The 17,933-nt window shown below is 43.6% G+C and overlaps 1 protein-coding gene across 1 annotated transcript; it reads left to right on the forward strand.

The window, feature by feature from the left end:
- Positions 1-1,815: 1,815 nt before the first annotated feature.
- Positions 1,816-14,890, forward strand: LOC124038157 (rho-related GTP-binding protein RhoQ). The gene is made up of 5 exons (XM_046353671.1): positions 1,816-2,327; positions 2,779-2,837; positions 12,422-12,586; positions 13,556-13,651; positions 13,949-14,890. The coding sequence occupies exons 1-5, from the start codon at positions 2,186-2,188 to the stop codon at positions 14,108-14,110; spliced, it is 624 nt and encodes a 207-aa protein (XP_046209627.1). The 5' UTR covers positions 1,816-2,185; the 3' UTR covers positions 14,111-14,890.
- The last annotated feature ends 3,043 nt before the right edge of the window (positions 14,891-17,933 follow it).

Consider the following 17,933-nt stretch of genomic DNA (forward strand, 5'->3'; position numbering starts at 1 on the left):
AGATGAGCTCTTAAATTAGACTGTGCAATACAGGACCACACTGAGGGATTGATGAAATTACAGGCCATATTTTTTTTGTGAAGGCTGGACTCATATCCTAGAAGTGCCAGCAGCTGATGGAACAACCCATCACTCATATATGCCACTCTTCCCCAAGCTTGTTACACATTGGAAAATTTACACTGCGTGTGAGTCCGCGCGTCTTTGCGTTTGTGTGTGTGTGTGTCCACGTGTGTACACCTGCATATGTTTGTGTTTGTGCGTGTCACATGAAAAAATGCAGTATCTAGAAATATGATAGAAGAGCGCACCAATCCAAATGAAGCGCTGGGGACTTATCGGTTACCGTAGCTACTGAGACAAAGATTTAATTTGCGTGCACATTTCATTTCAAGTAAAAGTTCTCTCAAGAGTGGTAAATCAAAACGATCAAAAAGGAACTACTGGGATACGATAAAAGACAAGATCTGTCTTTTATAGATGCCTTCACCTTTAAACCTTGTCCGGTTACAAAAATAGACCGTTGATATTAAATGTCATCCACTGGGAAATAAGGTCAGCAGCTCACTAATGAACTCGTGTAGCTTAACAACATCAAACTTGCAACAGTAGCCTAGCTTATGCATGCTGGGTAAAATGAAGCAATGTGTAGGCTAAATTAACATGTGCATTTTATGTGCCTTCATTATAGATTACATAAAGGCAATGCAGATAGTCTCATTTGGAATTTGACTAAAGGCTGTTGCTTCTCTTCTCTGATTGGCTCATGTGTCACATCTAATACTTTACATGATTTTAACAGCAAGTATGAGGTAATTGTTTGGTCATGTGACAGCTGCAGTAACTGTCAAAATGTGATGATAGGGCTACACTGAAGGTTCAAAGGCACTTTTATCAGCTCTTCTTAGCCACACCCCCTGATGCTGATTGGCCCTTCGACATCTGGCTAGGGACTATCAACAAAGTGGACGTGAACTGTAGAGATGTTGTGGGGAGGAATGAATGCATACGTGCACATGTGACATCAAATGGAAATATACTATAAAGAGAGAAGTCATCAAATGTTTGGTGTGGCAAACATGTGTAAACAAGACAGCTGTTCCCACAACTATCAGAAACACAGGCATGTTTTTGTGTTTGTCAGTTTGTTCTTCCTCCTCTTTAGAAAGGTAATGAAGATGAGTGCAACACAGAGGTCAAGTAACCTCTTCTTAGATGGTGATTTCACAGCACCCACTCCCTCCTGTGTTGTCTCCATCTGCAGGATCCTCACAATAACTCCCTTCCATTCTCTCTGAGGGGTTGGGTTAAATGCGGAAGACACATTACAATTGAATACATTCAGTTGGACAACTGACAAGGTATCCCCCTTTCCCTTTCATCCATTGCCAGCAACCAGCCCATCTCTTCCTGCAGACCCCCAGACCTCTCACTTAGGCTAAATCCTCAGGTCATCTTGACATTGTCATACTTTGCTAATGCAGACCTGGGCAGTATAATCCCTATGAGTCAGAGCTAATGATTTTGTGCAATGTTTTAAAATAATTTTGGATTCATCAGGAAAGTAACAGAGAAAGTCTAAATCGATTACCATTATGCATAAGGTATATGCCTAAACATGCTTGTCTAAAGATGCAAATCAAGTGTCAGAACGATGACAAATATGATATTTAGAGACACTCCAATATGAACATTGCAAAAAAGTAGATTAAAATCAATAAACTAACCACAATATGTGGATTTTTTTTACCAAAGCCCCTTGGTCTCGGGTATAGCCCCGCCTCTACAACAAGCGAACCCACATTGTCCACAGTGCCGATGTCATTTAGGCGAGGGACCTAGAGTCAAGGGGCGAACTGGGGAACAGGCTCGGCAGTGGGCTTCTAAGCGGGTGTCTTGTAAAGACAGCACCGATAGGGCGGGGAACGGGAGTGACGCCTTTTTCGACTTTGTATGTGTACCCTACACAGTGTATGTGCAGTTTGTGTATGCAGAGTTGAAATGAAACTAATGTAAGCCAACATTTGGAAACCGTGAACCTTGGCGATGAGAAGAAATTGAATTTCCATTGGTCTCCGTGTGTCGCGCATTCGGACTCCGACTCTGGTGATGCCTGTGGTGTGGGGATCGCCGTGCATCTCAGGAAAACAGGGCGTCGGAGGATGATGGTAGTCAAAAGATCATCATGGCAAACGGAACCGGCACTATTATGTTGAAATGCGTTGTGGTTGGTGACGGTGCTGTGGGCAAAACGTGTCTGTTGATGAGCTATGCCAACGACGCCTTTCCGGAGGAGTACGTACCCACTGTGTTTGACCATTATGCAGGTATGGGGGACGTGTGTGTGTGTGTGTGTGTGTGTGTGTGTGTGTGTGTGTGTGTGTGTGTGTGTGTGTGTGTGTGTGTGTGTGTGTGTGTGTGTGTGTGTGTGTGTGTGTGTGTGTGTGTGTGTGTGTGTGTGTGTGTGTGTTTCTCGGAATGGAAACATTACAAATGACCCAATCGTTAATTATAAAAGCTGACATCATTCCTTCAGTAGGCTAGTTACAGTTGCATGAGTTTAATCTATATGCCAATCTGCTTGTATAGTCTACCGAAATCCAATGTTTAGGTGAAGTGTAATGCTCGAATGTTTTGCTGACTTTTTTTTAACCTTTGGCTCAGATTGCATAGGAATATATCTGTTTCTGTAATCAAAACCACTTGTTTGCCTCCAGGTGAAGGGAGGGGGTGAGACCTCTCTCTCTCTCTAAACCAGCCTTTTTCATTGCTTTGCAGTGAGTGTCAACGTTGGCGGGAAGCAGTATTTATTGGGATTGTACGACACAGCTGGTCAGGTACAGTGGGTTTATTATAACTCTGGCTGCATGCCACATCCAAGGACACAACCTATCCTCACGTGCTCCCCCCACTGTTAACCAATGGGGCTCTTGTTGACACCCACATGCTTGACATTCTGACCAGACTCTATAAACTGCAACAGGTGTGGTTTTCACACATTGCTCTAATTTCAGTCTGGTCTGTGGTAGACAGTGGTTGTAGGCCTAGCGAATCATTTCAATGGGTCTATTATGTGAGGAACAGGGGTCTTATGTCCAGTGTCTAGTAGGAATGTTTTCACTGGCTGTCCGAATACCCATACTAGCATATTACATAAACTGTATACAATTTACTCATCGTGGCATACTGTTTAGCACGGACCTTTTAGTGAAAAGTGTGCAGTATACCAGAGTTGCAACTCAGAAGCTGCCCTTGATTGGCTTGCATCGCATTAACCTGCCTGATAATAGCTCATTTCCAATTTGATAAATTCCTCTAAATTGAATAGAATAGGAATGGAGTTATAGGCCTACTCAGGCTGGTTATGGGTAGACCATATAGCCCATCTATCCTATTTAACAATGACAGAAACAGATTTGATTCCATTTGAAAACATTTTAGTGAAACCAAAGTCCTGTAACATATACAGTGTCAGTCAAAAGTTTGGACACCTACTCATTCAAGGTTTTATTTTTTAAAACTATTTTCTACATTGTAGAATAGTGATGACATCAAAACTATAAAACCTCCAGGCTATGTAAGGGCTATTTTACTAAAAAGGGGAGTGATGGAGTGCTGCAACAGATGACCTGGCCTCCACAATCACCCACCTCAACCCAGTTGAGATGTTTGGGATGAGTTGGACCGCAGAGTGAAGGAAAACCAGCCAACAAGTGCTCAGCATATGTGGGAACTCCTTCAAGACCGTTGGAGAATACCAAGAGTGTGCAAAACCGCTCCCAAGGCTGTGAACCTCGCCATTATAAATAAATCGAATAGCCCCCGTGATCCGGCAGGATACTGTAGAAGAGAGACTAATGTGGTTACCCAATGAGCAAAGACCATAACACCCTGAGCGCTTGTTCAATCCTAGTAGTTGCGCAATGTGTGTCCTGGACAATCATGTCTCTTCTGGGAAGGCTACAGGTGAAAAGCTGTGGGCTCCAAAGTGGGGGAACAAAAGGTGCATTTTTCTCATGTGAGCACGGTCACAAAGAGAGCTGCTGCACAGAGAATAGGGTTTTTGTCCTAAGGAGCGGCAAATGGTAAACCTGAGGAGAGAAGGTAGGGCAGGGAGCCATAGGCTTTGGTCTCTATCCACCTTAGATGCCAGGGCCGTGCCCTAGGTTGGCCGACCCTTACCTACCTTAGGAGGGTTAGAAAGGCGGAACCATACTGCAGCATAGGACTGCTTACCTACAGGTTTGGCCTGGTTCCGGGGCCTAGCCTGATTTTTAGCAGACTGCTGCATCGCTGGGGACCTCAGTCCCCCAAGGCCAGCTAGTTGCCTCCTTCCAGCTGTGAGACTGGAGTGAGATGTTGGAACCAACGGCCTGCCACGAAGCCCGGGTCTGTAGGGCAGGTAGAAGCTAACTGCGTCACGTTCTTTCTTACTTATATCACACTTCTGTCGCATTGTGGTGACCGTAGTCCCCAACTCCTTGGGTGTAATTGGGGCATCCAGGAGGTCCACCTTTTTAATTTGTCAATCTGGATAAGCTCAGCCAAGGTACCTTTTTTCTCCCACTGCTCAGCTCATGGTACGACCACAGCCTTGAATGACGCTATGGGAGGCACAGAAGTTCAGGACTGTAAATCCTAGTGATCTCCTCCCACGCATCTGGATCTAGGTTATCCGAGTCCAGTTGCTTCCCCACCCCCTCCAGTAGCTCAGCCGGATAAGCTAACAATAAAGAGGTCACATTGAAAGCTCTGAGAATGAGTGGCTGAGCCTCCGCTTTTGCGGTTGGCTCAGAGGTGAGGGGATATTGAGATGCTCTTTTAAGCCTCCTCCTCAGAGCTGCTCTAGTCAGTAGTTTGCAGTGCTCACAGGACTCCGGGTCGTCAAGCCCCTGTTGGGCATGTTCTTTTCCCAAGCAATTGCTGCATTGTCCTGGGATGGTTGTGAAGGTTTGCTCTAGCTAGCTCAGTGATGGATGAAGGGGAAACGCGTGGGTGCAGAGTTGGCCTTCGGGTGTTGTGCTCCTGCAACCAAAGGAACCGTGAAGCTGAGATGGTTGGTCTATTTAACGCAACGGGTGAATGTTGGTTAAGCTAGATGAGAGAAGGGAGCTAGCAATGCTACCGTGTGTGCAGGTTAGCTTGCCTCTGAGCTAGCCTAGTTAGCCAAAGTCTTGCAGCATGGGCTAACCGAGTCTCAATAGCTAGCTACCAACGGAGACTGAGAAACAGAAAAGCAATTCATTTCTACAGACAGCAAAAACACTTTTGGTCAGTACTCAACCTTTCTACTGGGTCTAAAGATGTACACCAGGCAACAAAATCCTTCAGGGTTCACTTGTGAGCAGGAAACCAGGGATCCATTTGTGCTAGGGAGCCCTTAGACCAGACCTGGGCAATTCCAGTCCTCAGGGGCCTGATTGATGTCACACTTTTCCCCCATCTCTAGCCAACACACCTGATTTAAACAAATTGCATTTATAACTGAAGATCATGATTATTTGATTATTGGAGTCAGGTGTGTTAGTTGGGGCTGGGGGAAATCAGGCCCCCGAGGACTGGAGTTGGCCTGGCTTCGAGAGTAATGGTCTTCCAGAGGGCGGGAGAGTGGTTCCTTCATTCGCTCACCACATTACCTGTCTGTCTCCCAACAGATGCTATTGATTTGTTCTTCAGTGAGTATTGGTGGTCCTGACAAATCCCCATATGTGATACACAGAAACACATTTTTGAAAGAGAACATACTCACTTTTTCCTTTTAAGATCTTTTAGCTCTGTTTTTCCTATCTGGGTCTGAAGCGAAGGCATGTCACATGCAGCGATGAATTGTTAACTCTCGTCTGAACCGGATTTTGTGTGAATTTCAAACAAGGTCTTGAACTGAAACATTATCCGCCCGGTGAAAGGTGAATAGATTTGAGGTTGAGAAATGTTTGTTCATATAATAAAATATAAGTACATGTGTCGCAAATTGCAGTTGCTATTGTTTCCACCGACTCAATCATTATTCCCACATACATCTGTGGCTGTGATAACTCATTCTTTGGGGAAACTAAATCATTGTAAATCTACTACTCAGTAGTGATTCACACTGCTTTTTGTTTACCCCTTTGTCTTTGATTGCAATTCCATGTCTAGAGCCTTTTTGTTTTCGCTAATTCAGAACTGTGAAATTGAGAAGTTTCCCAGATGTCGACTGTGGGCGCCGAGGCCACAGAGTAGAGTTACTTCCCTTCAAACGCTGCGCCTCCAATCCCCCCTCCCACCCCGCTGACTTCTTTAGGCTGAGCACAAGGCCAGCTGGTAATGTTTTATAGCTTCAGCGTCTGATCAAAGAAGGGAGTGCCAGAGAGCGAGGGGAAACCAAGAGATGGAGAGGAAGCGAGGTAGACAGCGGGGAAAGAGGAAGCGAGCGAGACCGAGGGGCTGGCTGAGAGGGGAGGGGGGGAGTGGACCGCTGCAAATCTGCTCTGGAATCCTGTAATTCAACCCTAGGAAGCTCAGGCCGGGGATATAGAAGAGTGCAACACACTTAATGCTCTACCTCTGAGGAACCTTGTCCAACCCAGCCACCAACCCCCTCAATTCACACTCTCCTGCTACAGTCCCCACTTCTTGCTCTGCATTACACATGTTTTATTGGCTCTAAGGACCCTTTTTAATATTTATGTACCTGGCAGATCTGAAGCTCCCAGAATCCTCAGCTGTTTCATAAGGGAAGATTAACCATTTTCTAAAAGAGAAAATAAGGCTTTGCAGACACGCTCTGTCTCAACTGACTTAAATTTGTATTCTCTTCGCCTCTTCATCACTCTGATCTGGAAGCACAGACGAGGTGAAAGCCAGCGTAAGGATGAGCTTCCACCATATTGTTGTCACCCATCAGGTCTGTTGAAGTCGGATGAAGGAGAGGATTTATTTTTAAGCAATTGTGATGCTGTCGCATGTGAACCCATTAACAGTCACATGAGCACAACAGCACACAGTAAGGTGTGTCACTGTGTTCTATCTGCATTGCCCTATGTTTTTGTCTGGGTATTGCTTATTACACCACCTGTATATTCCATCGATCTTTTTATAAAAAATTTTAACCAATTTTTCTCCCCAATTTCATGGTATCCAATTCTCTCATCGCTGCAACTCTCGTACGGACTCGGGAGAGGCGAAGGTAGAGAGCCGTGCCGAAACACAACCCAATCAAGCCGCGCTGCTTCTTGACAGAATGCCCACTTAACCCAGAAGCCAGCTGCGCCAATGTGTCGGAAACACCCTACACCTGGCTACTGTGTCAGCATGCACTGCACTCGGTCTGCCACAGGAGTCGCTAGTGCGTGATGGGACAAGGACATCCCTGCTGGCCAAACCTAACCCGGACGCCACTGGGCCAATTGTGTGCCACCCTATGGGTCTCCCAGTCATAGCCGGCTGCGACAGAACTTGGACTCGAACCCAGAATCTCTAGTGGCACGGCTTTAGACCACTGCGCCACTCGGGAGGCCTGCATATTCCATAGATCAAACGTGTTACGTATAGATCACATCTCTTCGTTCTTGAAATTGTGGGCCAAGAACAGAAGGAATGGAATGGAGAGTCTTTATTCATTCAGTCATCCTCTCCCTAGCTGATGCACTCATCATAGCAAGATAGCATTGCTTCTGTGTATCGGAACAGGAAGTGGATGTAATGTGTTGTTGTAGTACCCATGGCAACACTGGGCTCAGAACGGAGTCCCCCTGGGATCGGTCGCTTTACTCGTTCTCTTCGCTCTCTCTCCCTTTTGTTGCTGCTCAGTTCCTAATTTTCTCACTCCCTCATGCACTCACATTCAGTTGCACATCCTTCCATTAATCTTCTATGACTACTTACCCTCCCCCTTTGTTTTTTTGTACAGCGTCTTGTTAAGTTTGACTCGATGCCCTCCCTGAGATATGACCCAGTGACCCCTAGACATCCCGCAGGAGGTAGAGAGTAAAATGGGATCTGCTCTGCTGCTGCCGCAGGGCCTCGTTCCTCTCCACTCAGCTGAACCCCAATGGGAGGTAGCTAGACATGTCATGCCCCTTTGAACACCAATGAGAGCTCTAGACATGTCATTTTCATTTGAACACTACAGCCTGCGGGTGGATGTTTTTAAACTGTTTCCCCATTGACCATCATGACGTGTGATGTAATCACCTTGAATGTGATACCTCAGATTGAACTAGCAATCTATTGTACACGGTTCATCCCGTGTTGGGAAATGTCCAGACAGTTTTGGTGAAGTACTGTAATATGAAATTCAGTAACTAGCTGGCAACTAGGGATAAACATGGGTAACCTGGATCCCGGGACTGTCCGGGAACACTTCACATTTCCCGAATTATTATTATTATTATTATTATTTTATTATTATTATATTTTTTTTTTTATATATAAAGATCTGGGAAATAAAAATGTTCCTCGATCTATCCAAACAGTTTGTCACATGGAAGCCTTCAGCCTAGTGTATTTACTTCACACAAAGTCACCATCAATTCAAGGCACACGCATAATTGATGCCGGACTGCACACGTGACCCGAATTCCATTAATAAACTCTATAGGAAACCCCTACATACAGTGCATTCGGAAAGTATTCAGACCCTTTGACTTTTTCCATGTTTTGTTACGTAACAGCCTTATTCTAAAATGGATAAAACAGTTTTCTCTTCAATCTACACACAATAACCCATAATGTTGACGCAAAAACAGATTTTTTAGACATTTCTGCAATATATTAAAAAATAAAAAACGGAAATATCACAAGCATTCAGACTCTTTACACAGTACTTTGTTGAAGCACCTTTGGCAGAGATTACAGCTTCAAGTCTTCTTGGGTATGACACTACAAGGGTGGCACGCCTGTATTTGGGGACCAACTCCCATTCTTCTCTGCAGATCCTCTCAAGCTCTGTCAGGTTGGATGGGGAGCGTTGATACACAGCTATTTTCAGGTCTCTCCAGAGATATTAGATCGGGTTCAAGTCCAGGATCTGGCTAGGCCATTCAAGGACATTGAGACTTGTCCTGATGCCACTTCTGCATTGTCTTGGCTGTGTGCTTAGGGTCTTTGTCCTGTTGGAAGGTGAACCTGAAGTTCTGAGTGCTCTGAAGCAGGTTTTCATCAAGGATCTCTCTGTATTTTGCTCCGTTCATCTTCGCCTCGATCCTGACGAGTCTCCAAGTCCCTGTCGCTGAAAAAGATCACCACAGCATGATGCTGCCACCACCATTCTTCACCGTAGATGGTGCTAGGTTTCCTCCAGACTTAATGCTTGGCCTTCAGGCCAAAGAGTTACATATTGGTTTCATCAGACCAGAGAATCTTGTTTCTCATGTCCTGAGTCCTTTCGGTGCATTTTGGCAAAGCAAACTCCAAACGGGCTGTCATGTGCCTTTTACTAAGGGGGTGCTTCCTTCTGGCCACTCTATCATAAAGGCCTGATTGGTGGAGTGCTGCCGAGATGGTTGTCCTTCTGGAAGGTTCTCCCAACTCCACAGGGGAACTCTGGAGCTCTGTCAGTGACCATCACGTTCTTGGTCACCTCCCTGACCAAGCCCCTTCTTCCCCGATTGTTCAGTTTGACCGGGCGGCCAGATGATCAATGGAAACAGGATTCACCTGAGCTCAAGTTTTTGAAGGTTTTATACCTTTTTGAAGAATTTCTAAAACCCTGCTTTCACTTTGTCATTATGGGGTATTGTGTGTGTAGATGGATTAAATGTTTTTTTTTATCCATTTTTAGAATAAGGCTGTATCGTAACAAAGTGGAAAAAGTAAAGGGGTCTGAATACTTTCCCAATGCACTGTATAGCCTACAAACAATGCTTGCCTCTTTTAGCTGTCATAGTGACTCTTCACACAGACACAAATTTGATAGTCCTATGCACAATTTACTACATATGCATCTGTTAACAATTCGAAGAGGCATGAGGGAAAATTGCATTTTCTCTTGTCCTAAAGCCTAGGCTGTGTTCCTATCCAGTCCTAAAGCCTAGGCTGTTTTCCTATCCAGTCCCAATCCCACCAAAACTCTAAATCTTGACCCCTGTCTAGCAGGAAAAGTCTGTAATCCCTGGCTTGCATTATCAATGCACATCACTCGCCTATAACATTTCCTGTGCTCTGTTTTGTACTTGCTGTCCATATGAGAGAACCTGGCATAGTGACCATATCCTGTTACATTTAAATAAATAAAAATAATGCTTTAAATGGACGCTTCAGAATTAAAATATTTTTTATTTATTTTAATTAAGAATTTTTTATATTTTTGTGGTATTACCTGGTACTCCTGGTTAAATATGAATGATTCAGGTATTGAAACTTAATCCCAACTGGCAACCAAGAAACTGTAAAATTCCCAGTAACCTCTTTACAGTGCAGTGCTCAGACCAGTTTTGTGTTTGGACCATGAAGTTTAGTGCCTGCGCTCACTATTCTCCCTGTGGTCATGTCTGAACAGGCATCTGACACAGCTGCTGGGCCCGAGGAAGAAGGGGAGTGACTCACTGATATTATAGACGCTCGTATGTCACTGACTTGACACACTCGCTCACAGCTGAGATCACATACCAGCCAAGTAGAAATGCCATAAAAAGCCTTGCCCTGATGGAAATGTAAGGACGCGTACAGGGAGAGTCGTTGGAATCTGCCCTGCCTTGACTGCCTTTTATTAGCATCTCTAGTATAAACCCTCTAACCGCTTACTTTCTCTTCTCCTTCCTCTGCCTTACCTCTTTGCCCTCTTACCCCTCTTGTATTTTTACTCTTCCTTCTTCCTCCATGTTTTTGTAAAACTTTACACGCTGAGGAACTTTGTGGGAGCATTTCTGAAATGTGATGGGGATGAAGGAATGGAGGAGAGCCACCTTCACAAGGCATGTTGTGTTTACTGTTAACTGTGGAGTGTTACTGTGTGTTCCAGTACAGTGCACTGGGATGGGGTTCTCCATAAGGGGAACAGAGGACACACACACTAGAACTGGGAAGATGAACTGAAAATGTTCGACACCGACCATATCGATCACTTATCGCAGGCATTTTGCTGATATAGCTCATTTAATAATAATTAGCCTGTACTAGAGAAATGTGAAGTTTGAAATGAAATAACTTTGCTAATATGGGTAATTGTTAATGGGACAATTGGTGGCTACAACCGTAGTAGTAGTAGTAGTAGTTTAAAAGTTAATAACAAAAAACGGTGGCGCATATTAATGTTATAAACGTATCGGTCTTTTTATCTTTATCGCGTCAAGAAATGTATCTCGATATGGATATTTTTTTTGTTCTCTACCACATCTTCTAGCTCTAACACACACACACACACACTTGGGAATTCACATGAAACCACTGCGCTCACCACAAGTGGGAATAACAGACACTATGGTGGCATCACCACAAGGTTGTCCAAGACTTCTTAATGGTCTATCAGTCTAGTCTTGACTTGAGGCATGTTGATTAAGTTAGTTTGTTAAGCTTAATCAGACAAGTCATATATTCCTTTCTTCAAGCTTGCCCGTCACCATATCATAACTAGTCTTGATGTGTGCGCTCGACATCACTTGTATAAACTCTGGTCATTACGGATGTGTATGGCCCTCGTGTATATAAACTCTGGTCAATCTGGGTGTGCTGTGGATGCTCCTAAAGTCAGACAACTCATGAATATTCATATGGGCTGATGTAGTAGGACAGCCTGTCAGAATTAGTTATCGGGGAGTGATGAGGAAACGCTAGATCTCATTTACACCAACGCAACCATGTTGCGTACGGTATGTGAATTAGCAATTCGGTACACACAAACTGAGGCCTATCGGAGATGGCAATTTTGTCTGATGCCTTCCGCAGTACTTCCTGTAAAGTACTGCTAATGTGAAATAATGCCCAATAGCTCCAGTCAGAGTGACAGCGATAAAATAAGCAGTTGGATGTAGGTCGTCTGTAGAAATCTGCACATCCGCTCCGTTCTTCTTATTTTTCTATGCTTATCACTCCCTTCATGTAAAAGTATTCACTATTTCCATAAAACAGCCTGGTTGCTTGGCAGTGCATGGTGGAGTCTAGTAGATAAGCACAGTGTAAGTTTGCTCTTCTCTGCATCAGTGAGGAGGAGAATAAGGATGGGTTGCATTTGGAGCTCATTTTCCATCCGGTTGAATATTTCATGAATAATAATTCAGAGGATTTGGTTGTCTCTTGGTGGATATGATCTAAGGAAGGCTGTTGCTCTCTTTCTCCCCCGTGTCTCCTGTTCCCCTCCCCGAATTCCTCTCTCTCCTATGTGTGTCTTTCTCTCTGCCCTGTGTGTGTGTGTGTGTGTGTGTGTGTGTGTGTGTGTGTGTGTGTGTGTGTGTGTGTGTGTGTGTGTCTCTTTTATATATTACCCTCCCTTAACTTATTCCAGGAGGACTATGACCGCTTGAGGCCTTTGTCGTACCCCATGACTGACGTCTTCCTGATCTGCTACTCCGTGGTCAACCCAGCCAGTTTCCAGAATGTGAGGGAAGAGTGGGTCACCGAGCTGCAGGAGTATGCCCCCAGTGTCCCATACCTACTCATAGGCACTCAGGTGAGCCTAAAGAGCTACAGCCACCACACCCAAACCTTGTATCTATACTGTGTCCTGGCCATTCCACATGCTGAGTTTCACAGAGAGCCTGGCATATGCTCTATCCGTATCCACCCTACTCAAGCTCACACTCTACTTCACATTGACAGGGGAGGGGGTGATTTATAAAGCTGAACCTCCACTTAAATGTGCCGTGCTCTGTTTCTCTCTTCTTCTTAAGACAATTCGCGAACACGCACAAAGAAATATAGGTGTACATTTTCGAATCCTAAAAAAGAAATGTGGTTAACAACAAATGGAACATTTATTTTTGGGGGATTCGTTGACTTCTATTTAGTGCCACAGCTCTCTGATACTTTCCAAGAGATCAGTCCAGACACTTTTCAAACCACACTTGTGGGTGTCCATCCGCCGCCAGAAATAGAACATGGGCATATTGGTGGTGAGGTTATTGGAGTGGGTGTGTGATTTATCCTTCTGTCAGCTGATAGTCACCGCTCTTTTATCAGTCCAACCATAACTCACACTGCAGACCGCACACAACCACAGATGTGTTAATGAATTTTTGTCTCAAGAAAGAGTTTGTTACAGGTATCAGTGGGCGTAGGCCGGGGTAAAGGATGAATTTTGTTTTTATTTGGGTGGTAGTAAGAGAGAGGAACAGCGCGACACTGTGTCAGCTCTGCATTTTAAATACAAGTAAATTCTGTAAATTCTGCACTGGCACTACAAGTGCCACATTTCTCTAGAAATGTCTCTTTCTCTACTCCGCAGAAGAATGGTGAATCTGGAGGAGGAGTACTTCTTACAGAAGTCTGACCCAAGTTGCTCTTTTTGAAAATGGGGAAGATGGTTATATGAACAAGTTGTTTGCTCCAACTGAAGAAGTTTCTTAAGAAGCAGCCTATTGGCTGCCTTGCTGATTGTCTGTGCTGACAGGAAGTGTTGCGTTATCGCTCCCTGTTTCAGATTGACCTTCGTGACGACCCCAAGACCATTGCCAAACTGAATGACATGAAGGAGAAGCCCATCACCACAGAGCAGGGCCAGAAGCTAGCCAAGGAGGTACGTAATCACTGTGGAGCCAGCAGAGGGTTCCAGAAGGAATTGGGATTGTAAATGGGCAACTCGGTGGTTGGTTTCCCCTACTCTACACTAGATGGGTTGTCCCTCATCAAACTAATTGTTTATGACCGTTATGATGAACTTTGGATCTCTTCAGTCTGGGGCATTTTGTTGATTGAGCCTTTTTATTAGACGAACACCAGACTTCCTCCCTAAGCTAATCTGGGGACAAGGTTAACTCTTTCCTTGATAGTTTTTTGAGTGACAGCCTGGCCCTTCCCTCCCTTCCTCTTACAGATTGGCGCGTGTGTCTACGTGGAATGCTCAGCTCTCACCCAGAAAGGACTGAAAACTGTGTTTGATGAGGCCATCATCGCTATCCTGACCCCCAAAAGAAAGAAGGGTGCCCTGAAGAGAAGACTGGGGCCGCGCTGTATCAACTGCTGCCTCATCACGTGAGAGAGATGGGAACGTCCAATAACACCTGGGTCATTTTCATTAGGGCATGCAACAGAAAATGTTTTTAAAACATGTCGAAACAAAAAAAGCTTTTTTTTATTGGACAAGATCCCCACCCTGTTTCAGACTGTTTTTCTTCCATTTGGTGATGAATACACTCCTGAATAGAAACCAGAACGAATGACAGAGGTCATAAGAAGGGGAAAATGACTGAAGGACCGAAATGGACAAATGAGGACCCTATTTTTAGTTCAGGGCTCTTGAGTGGTTTTGTCTCTCCTGCTGTCGACCAATGGAGTTGGAGGGGGGGGGGGGCAGCTTTACTACCAAAGGAGCACAATACCCAGGTCAACAACGCCCTTGAGTAAGAATTTATTTGCCTTCAAAAGTATGTTATTTTTTAAAGTTTTTTTAAATGGTTTTCCTGTACAAAAATATGTATCAAGCTGTCAGAAAACAGAGGTATCATTGTGTCCATTTAACTCCTGATATGTCTATTTTTTTTTTGTACTGTCTGCTGTAGAAATGAATGAATGGGTGCATTGCATTTATTTAAAGCGCTTTCCATCATGCCTCCAAGTGCTTTACATTATGTTTTGGGTAACTCACCTTAGCCACCACCAATGAAATGCATACTGTTTAAAATATATTATAATAATAATACTTTGATCCCATCTAGTATGGGGAGTTTTTTTATGATCCCATATTTTAGGACACAATCTGCTTTTCTTGCTCAGCTTGCAGTGCTAATATTAAAAATGTTGGATTTATTTGTCAGTAGCCCAATGGTTCTGAAATAATTGAATGGACACACCTGTATGGGATACAGGGATGTGGGGAGAGCGGCACAAACATATATCTCCAGCACCAACATTAAGCACAGTCCACATACCTATCCCTGTACATTAAAGCACAGTCCACATACCTATCCCTGTACATTAAAGCACAGTCCACATACCTATCCCTGTACATTAAAGCACAGTCCACATACCTATCCCTGTACATTAAAGCACAGTCCACATACCTATCCCTGTACATTAAAGCACAGTCCACATACCTATCCCTGTACATTAAAGCACAGTCCACATACTTATCCCTGTACATTAAAGCACAGTCCACATACCTATCCCTGTACATTAAAGCACAGTCCACATACCTATCCCTGTACATTAAAGCACAGTCCACATACCTATCCCTGTACATTAAAGCACAGTTTTAAAAATCATGGTGTCTTGGTGTCCTAAAAAAAATGCACCCCCCCCCCCCCCCAATGTTACAAATATTTTCACATGAAAAAAATGGCACACTCTCCCCCCTCATAGAATTAACTCAAAATAATGTTTATGACCACAAATAACAATAACTATGGATGCCCTGTGTTTTATAAACGCGGATATCGACTTCTCAACTTCAGCGTGTTTAAAAAAATATATATATTTTATACATTAAAGAATAATAGTGAAGATATCAAAACTCTGAAATAACACATGGAATAATGTAGTAACCAAAAAAAGTGTTAAACAAATCTAAATAGTAGCAACCTTTCGCCTTGATAACAGCTTTGAACACTTGGCATTCTCTCAACCAGCATTATGAGATAGTCACCTGGAATGCATTTCAATTAACAGGTGTGCCTTAAGTTAACTTGTGGAATTTTTTTCCTTCTTAATGCGTTTGAGCCAATCAGTTGTGTTGTGACAAGGTAGGAGTGGTATACAGAAGATGGCCCTATTTGAAGACATGAAGGTCAATCAATCTGGAAAATTACAACAACCTTGAAACTTTCTTCAAATGCTGTCTCAAATACCATTAATCATTATGATGAAACTGACTCTCATGAGGAAAGGAAGACCCACTGCCTCAGAGGATAAGTTCATTAACCTCTTGCTCCTACCTGGCACGCAGGCGTCCCATCTAGAGCTCTGGAAATGCAAATGCACTACGCTAAATGCTAATAGTATTAGTTAAAACTCAAACGTTCATTAAAATACACATGCAGGGTATTGAATTAAAGCTACACTCGTTGTGAATCCAGGCAACAAGTCCGATTTTTTTAATGCTTTTCGGCGAAAGCATGAGAAGCTATTATCTGATAGCATGTAACACCCCAAAAGACCCGCAGGGGACGTAAACAAAATAATTAGCATAGTCGGCGCTACACAAACAAAATATAAAACATTAATTACCTTTGACCATCTTCTTTGTTGGCACTCCTAGATATCCCATAATCACTATTGGGTCTTTTTTTCGATTAAATCGGTCCATATATAGCCTAGATATCGATATATGAAGACTGTGTGATAAACGGAAAAAAATAGCGTTTCATAACGTAACGTCATTTTTTTAAATTCAAAAAGTCGACGATAAACGTTCACAAAACACTTCGAAATACTTTTGTAATGCAACTTTAGGTATTAGTAAACATTAATAAGCGATCAAATTAATCACGAGACAAAGTGTTTTCTATAGGGGTCCGTCTTGAAATACTGTCCGTGTATTTCTCAACCAAAATATCCGGTCGGAGACCTGAAGAAAAAGCCTGTCTCTTGTTCGTTTGACCAAGAAACAAAGAATTGGCAAATGACAAGACTGTTGACATCGTGTAGAAGCTGTAGGTACTGCAACCTCAGCCCTATTTAATGTCTTTCGCCCACAACAATGGGTTGAAGCGGCGGATGGATATATTTTTCCACTTTCAGTGATCAGATTTTCCTGCACTTTTCAATGAAACGCACGTTCTGTTAAAGTCACAGCCGTGATTTAACCAGTTTTATAAACGTCTGAGTGTTTTCTATCCACACATACTAATCATATGCATATACTATATTCCTGGCATGAGTAGCAGGGCACTGAAATGTTGCGCGATTTTTAACAGAATGTTCGAAAAAGTAGAGGGTCGACTGAAGAGGTTAAGAGTAAACTGCACCTCAGATTGCAGCCCAAATAAATGCTTCACAGAGTTCAGAGTTAACAGACACATTTCAACATCAAATGTTCAGAGGAGACTGCATGACTCAGGCCTTCATGGTCAAATTGCTGCAAAGAAACAACTAAAGGACATCAATAAGATGAAGAGATTTGCTTGGGCCAAGAAACACAAGCAATGGACATTAGACCGGTGGAAATCTGTCCTTTGGTCTGAGTCCAAATTTGAGACTTTTGGTTCCAACCTCCATGTCTTTTTGACACTCAGTGTAGATGTGTTCCCACCGTGAAGCATGGAGGAAGAGTGTGGGGGTTCTTTGCTGGTGACACTGTTAGTGATTTATTTAGAAGCCAAGGCACATTTAACCAGCCTGGCTACAGCAGCAATACACCATCCCATCTGATTTGGGTTTAGTGGGACTATCATCAGTAGGTGAATGGATCATCTCTGCATGAGTGGTTCCCACTGTGAAGCATGGAGGTGGTATGATGGTGTGGGGGTGCTTTTCTGGTCACACTGACTGTGATTTATTTAGAATTCAAGGCACACTTAACCAGTATGGCTACCATGGTATTCTGCAGCGATACGCCATCCCATCTGGTTTGCGCTTAGTGGGACTATCATTTTGTTTTTCAACGGGACAATGACCCAACACACCTCCAGGCTGTGTAAGCATTTGACCAAGAAGAGTGATGGAATGCTGCATCAGATGACCTGGCCTCCACAATCACCTGACCTCGACCCAACTGTAATGTTTTGGGATGAGTTGGACCGAAGAGTGAAGAAAAAGCAACCAACAAGTGCTCAGCACATTTGGTAACTCCTTCAAGACTGTTGGAAAAGCATTCCTCATGAAGCTGGTTGAGAGAATGCCAAGAGTGTGCTTAGCTGTCAAAG

The sequence above is a fragment of the Oncorhynchus gorbuscha genome, linkage group LG06, assembly GCF_021184085.1.
Source record: "Oncorhynchus gorbuscha isolate QuinsamMale2020 ecotype Even-year linkage group LG06, OgorEven_v1.0, whole genome shotgun sequence".
In the NCBI taxonomy this organism is placed as follows: domain Eukaryota; kingdom Metazoa; phylum Chordata; class Actinopteri; order Salmoniformes; family Salmonidae; genus Oncorhynchus; species Oncorhynchus gorbuscha.

Coding starts and splice junctions, on each gene's coding strand:
- LOC124038157 (XM_046353671.1), top strand. CDS start 2,186: ATGGCAAACGGAACCGGCACTATTATGTTGAAATGCGTTGTGGTTGGT. Junction 2,838..12,421: donor TGTACGACACAGCTGGTCAG/GTACAGTGGGTT, acceptor AACTTATTCCAG/GAGGACTATGACCGCTTGAG. Junction 13,652..13,948: donor GCCAGAAGCTAGCCAAGGAG/GTACGTAATCAC, acceptor TTCCTCTTACAG/ATTGGCGCGTGTGTCTACGT.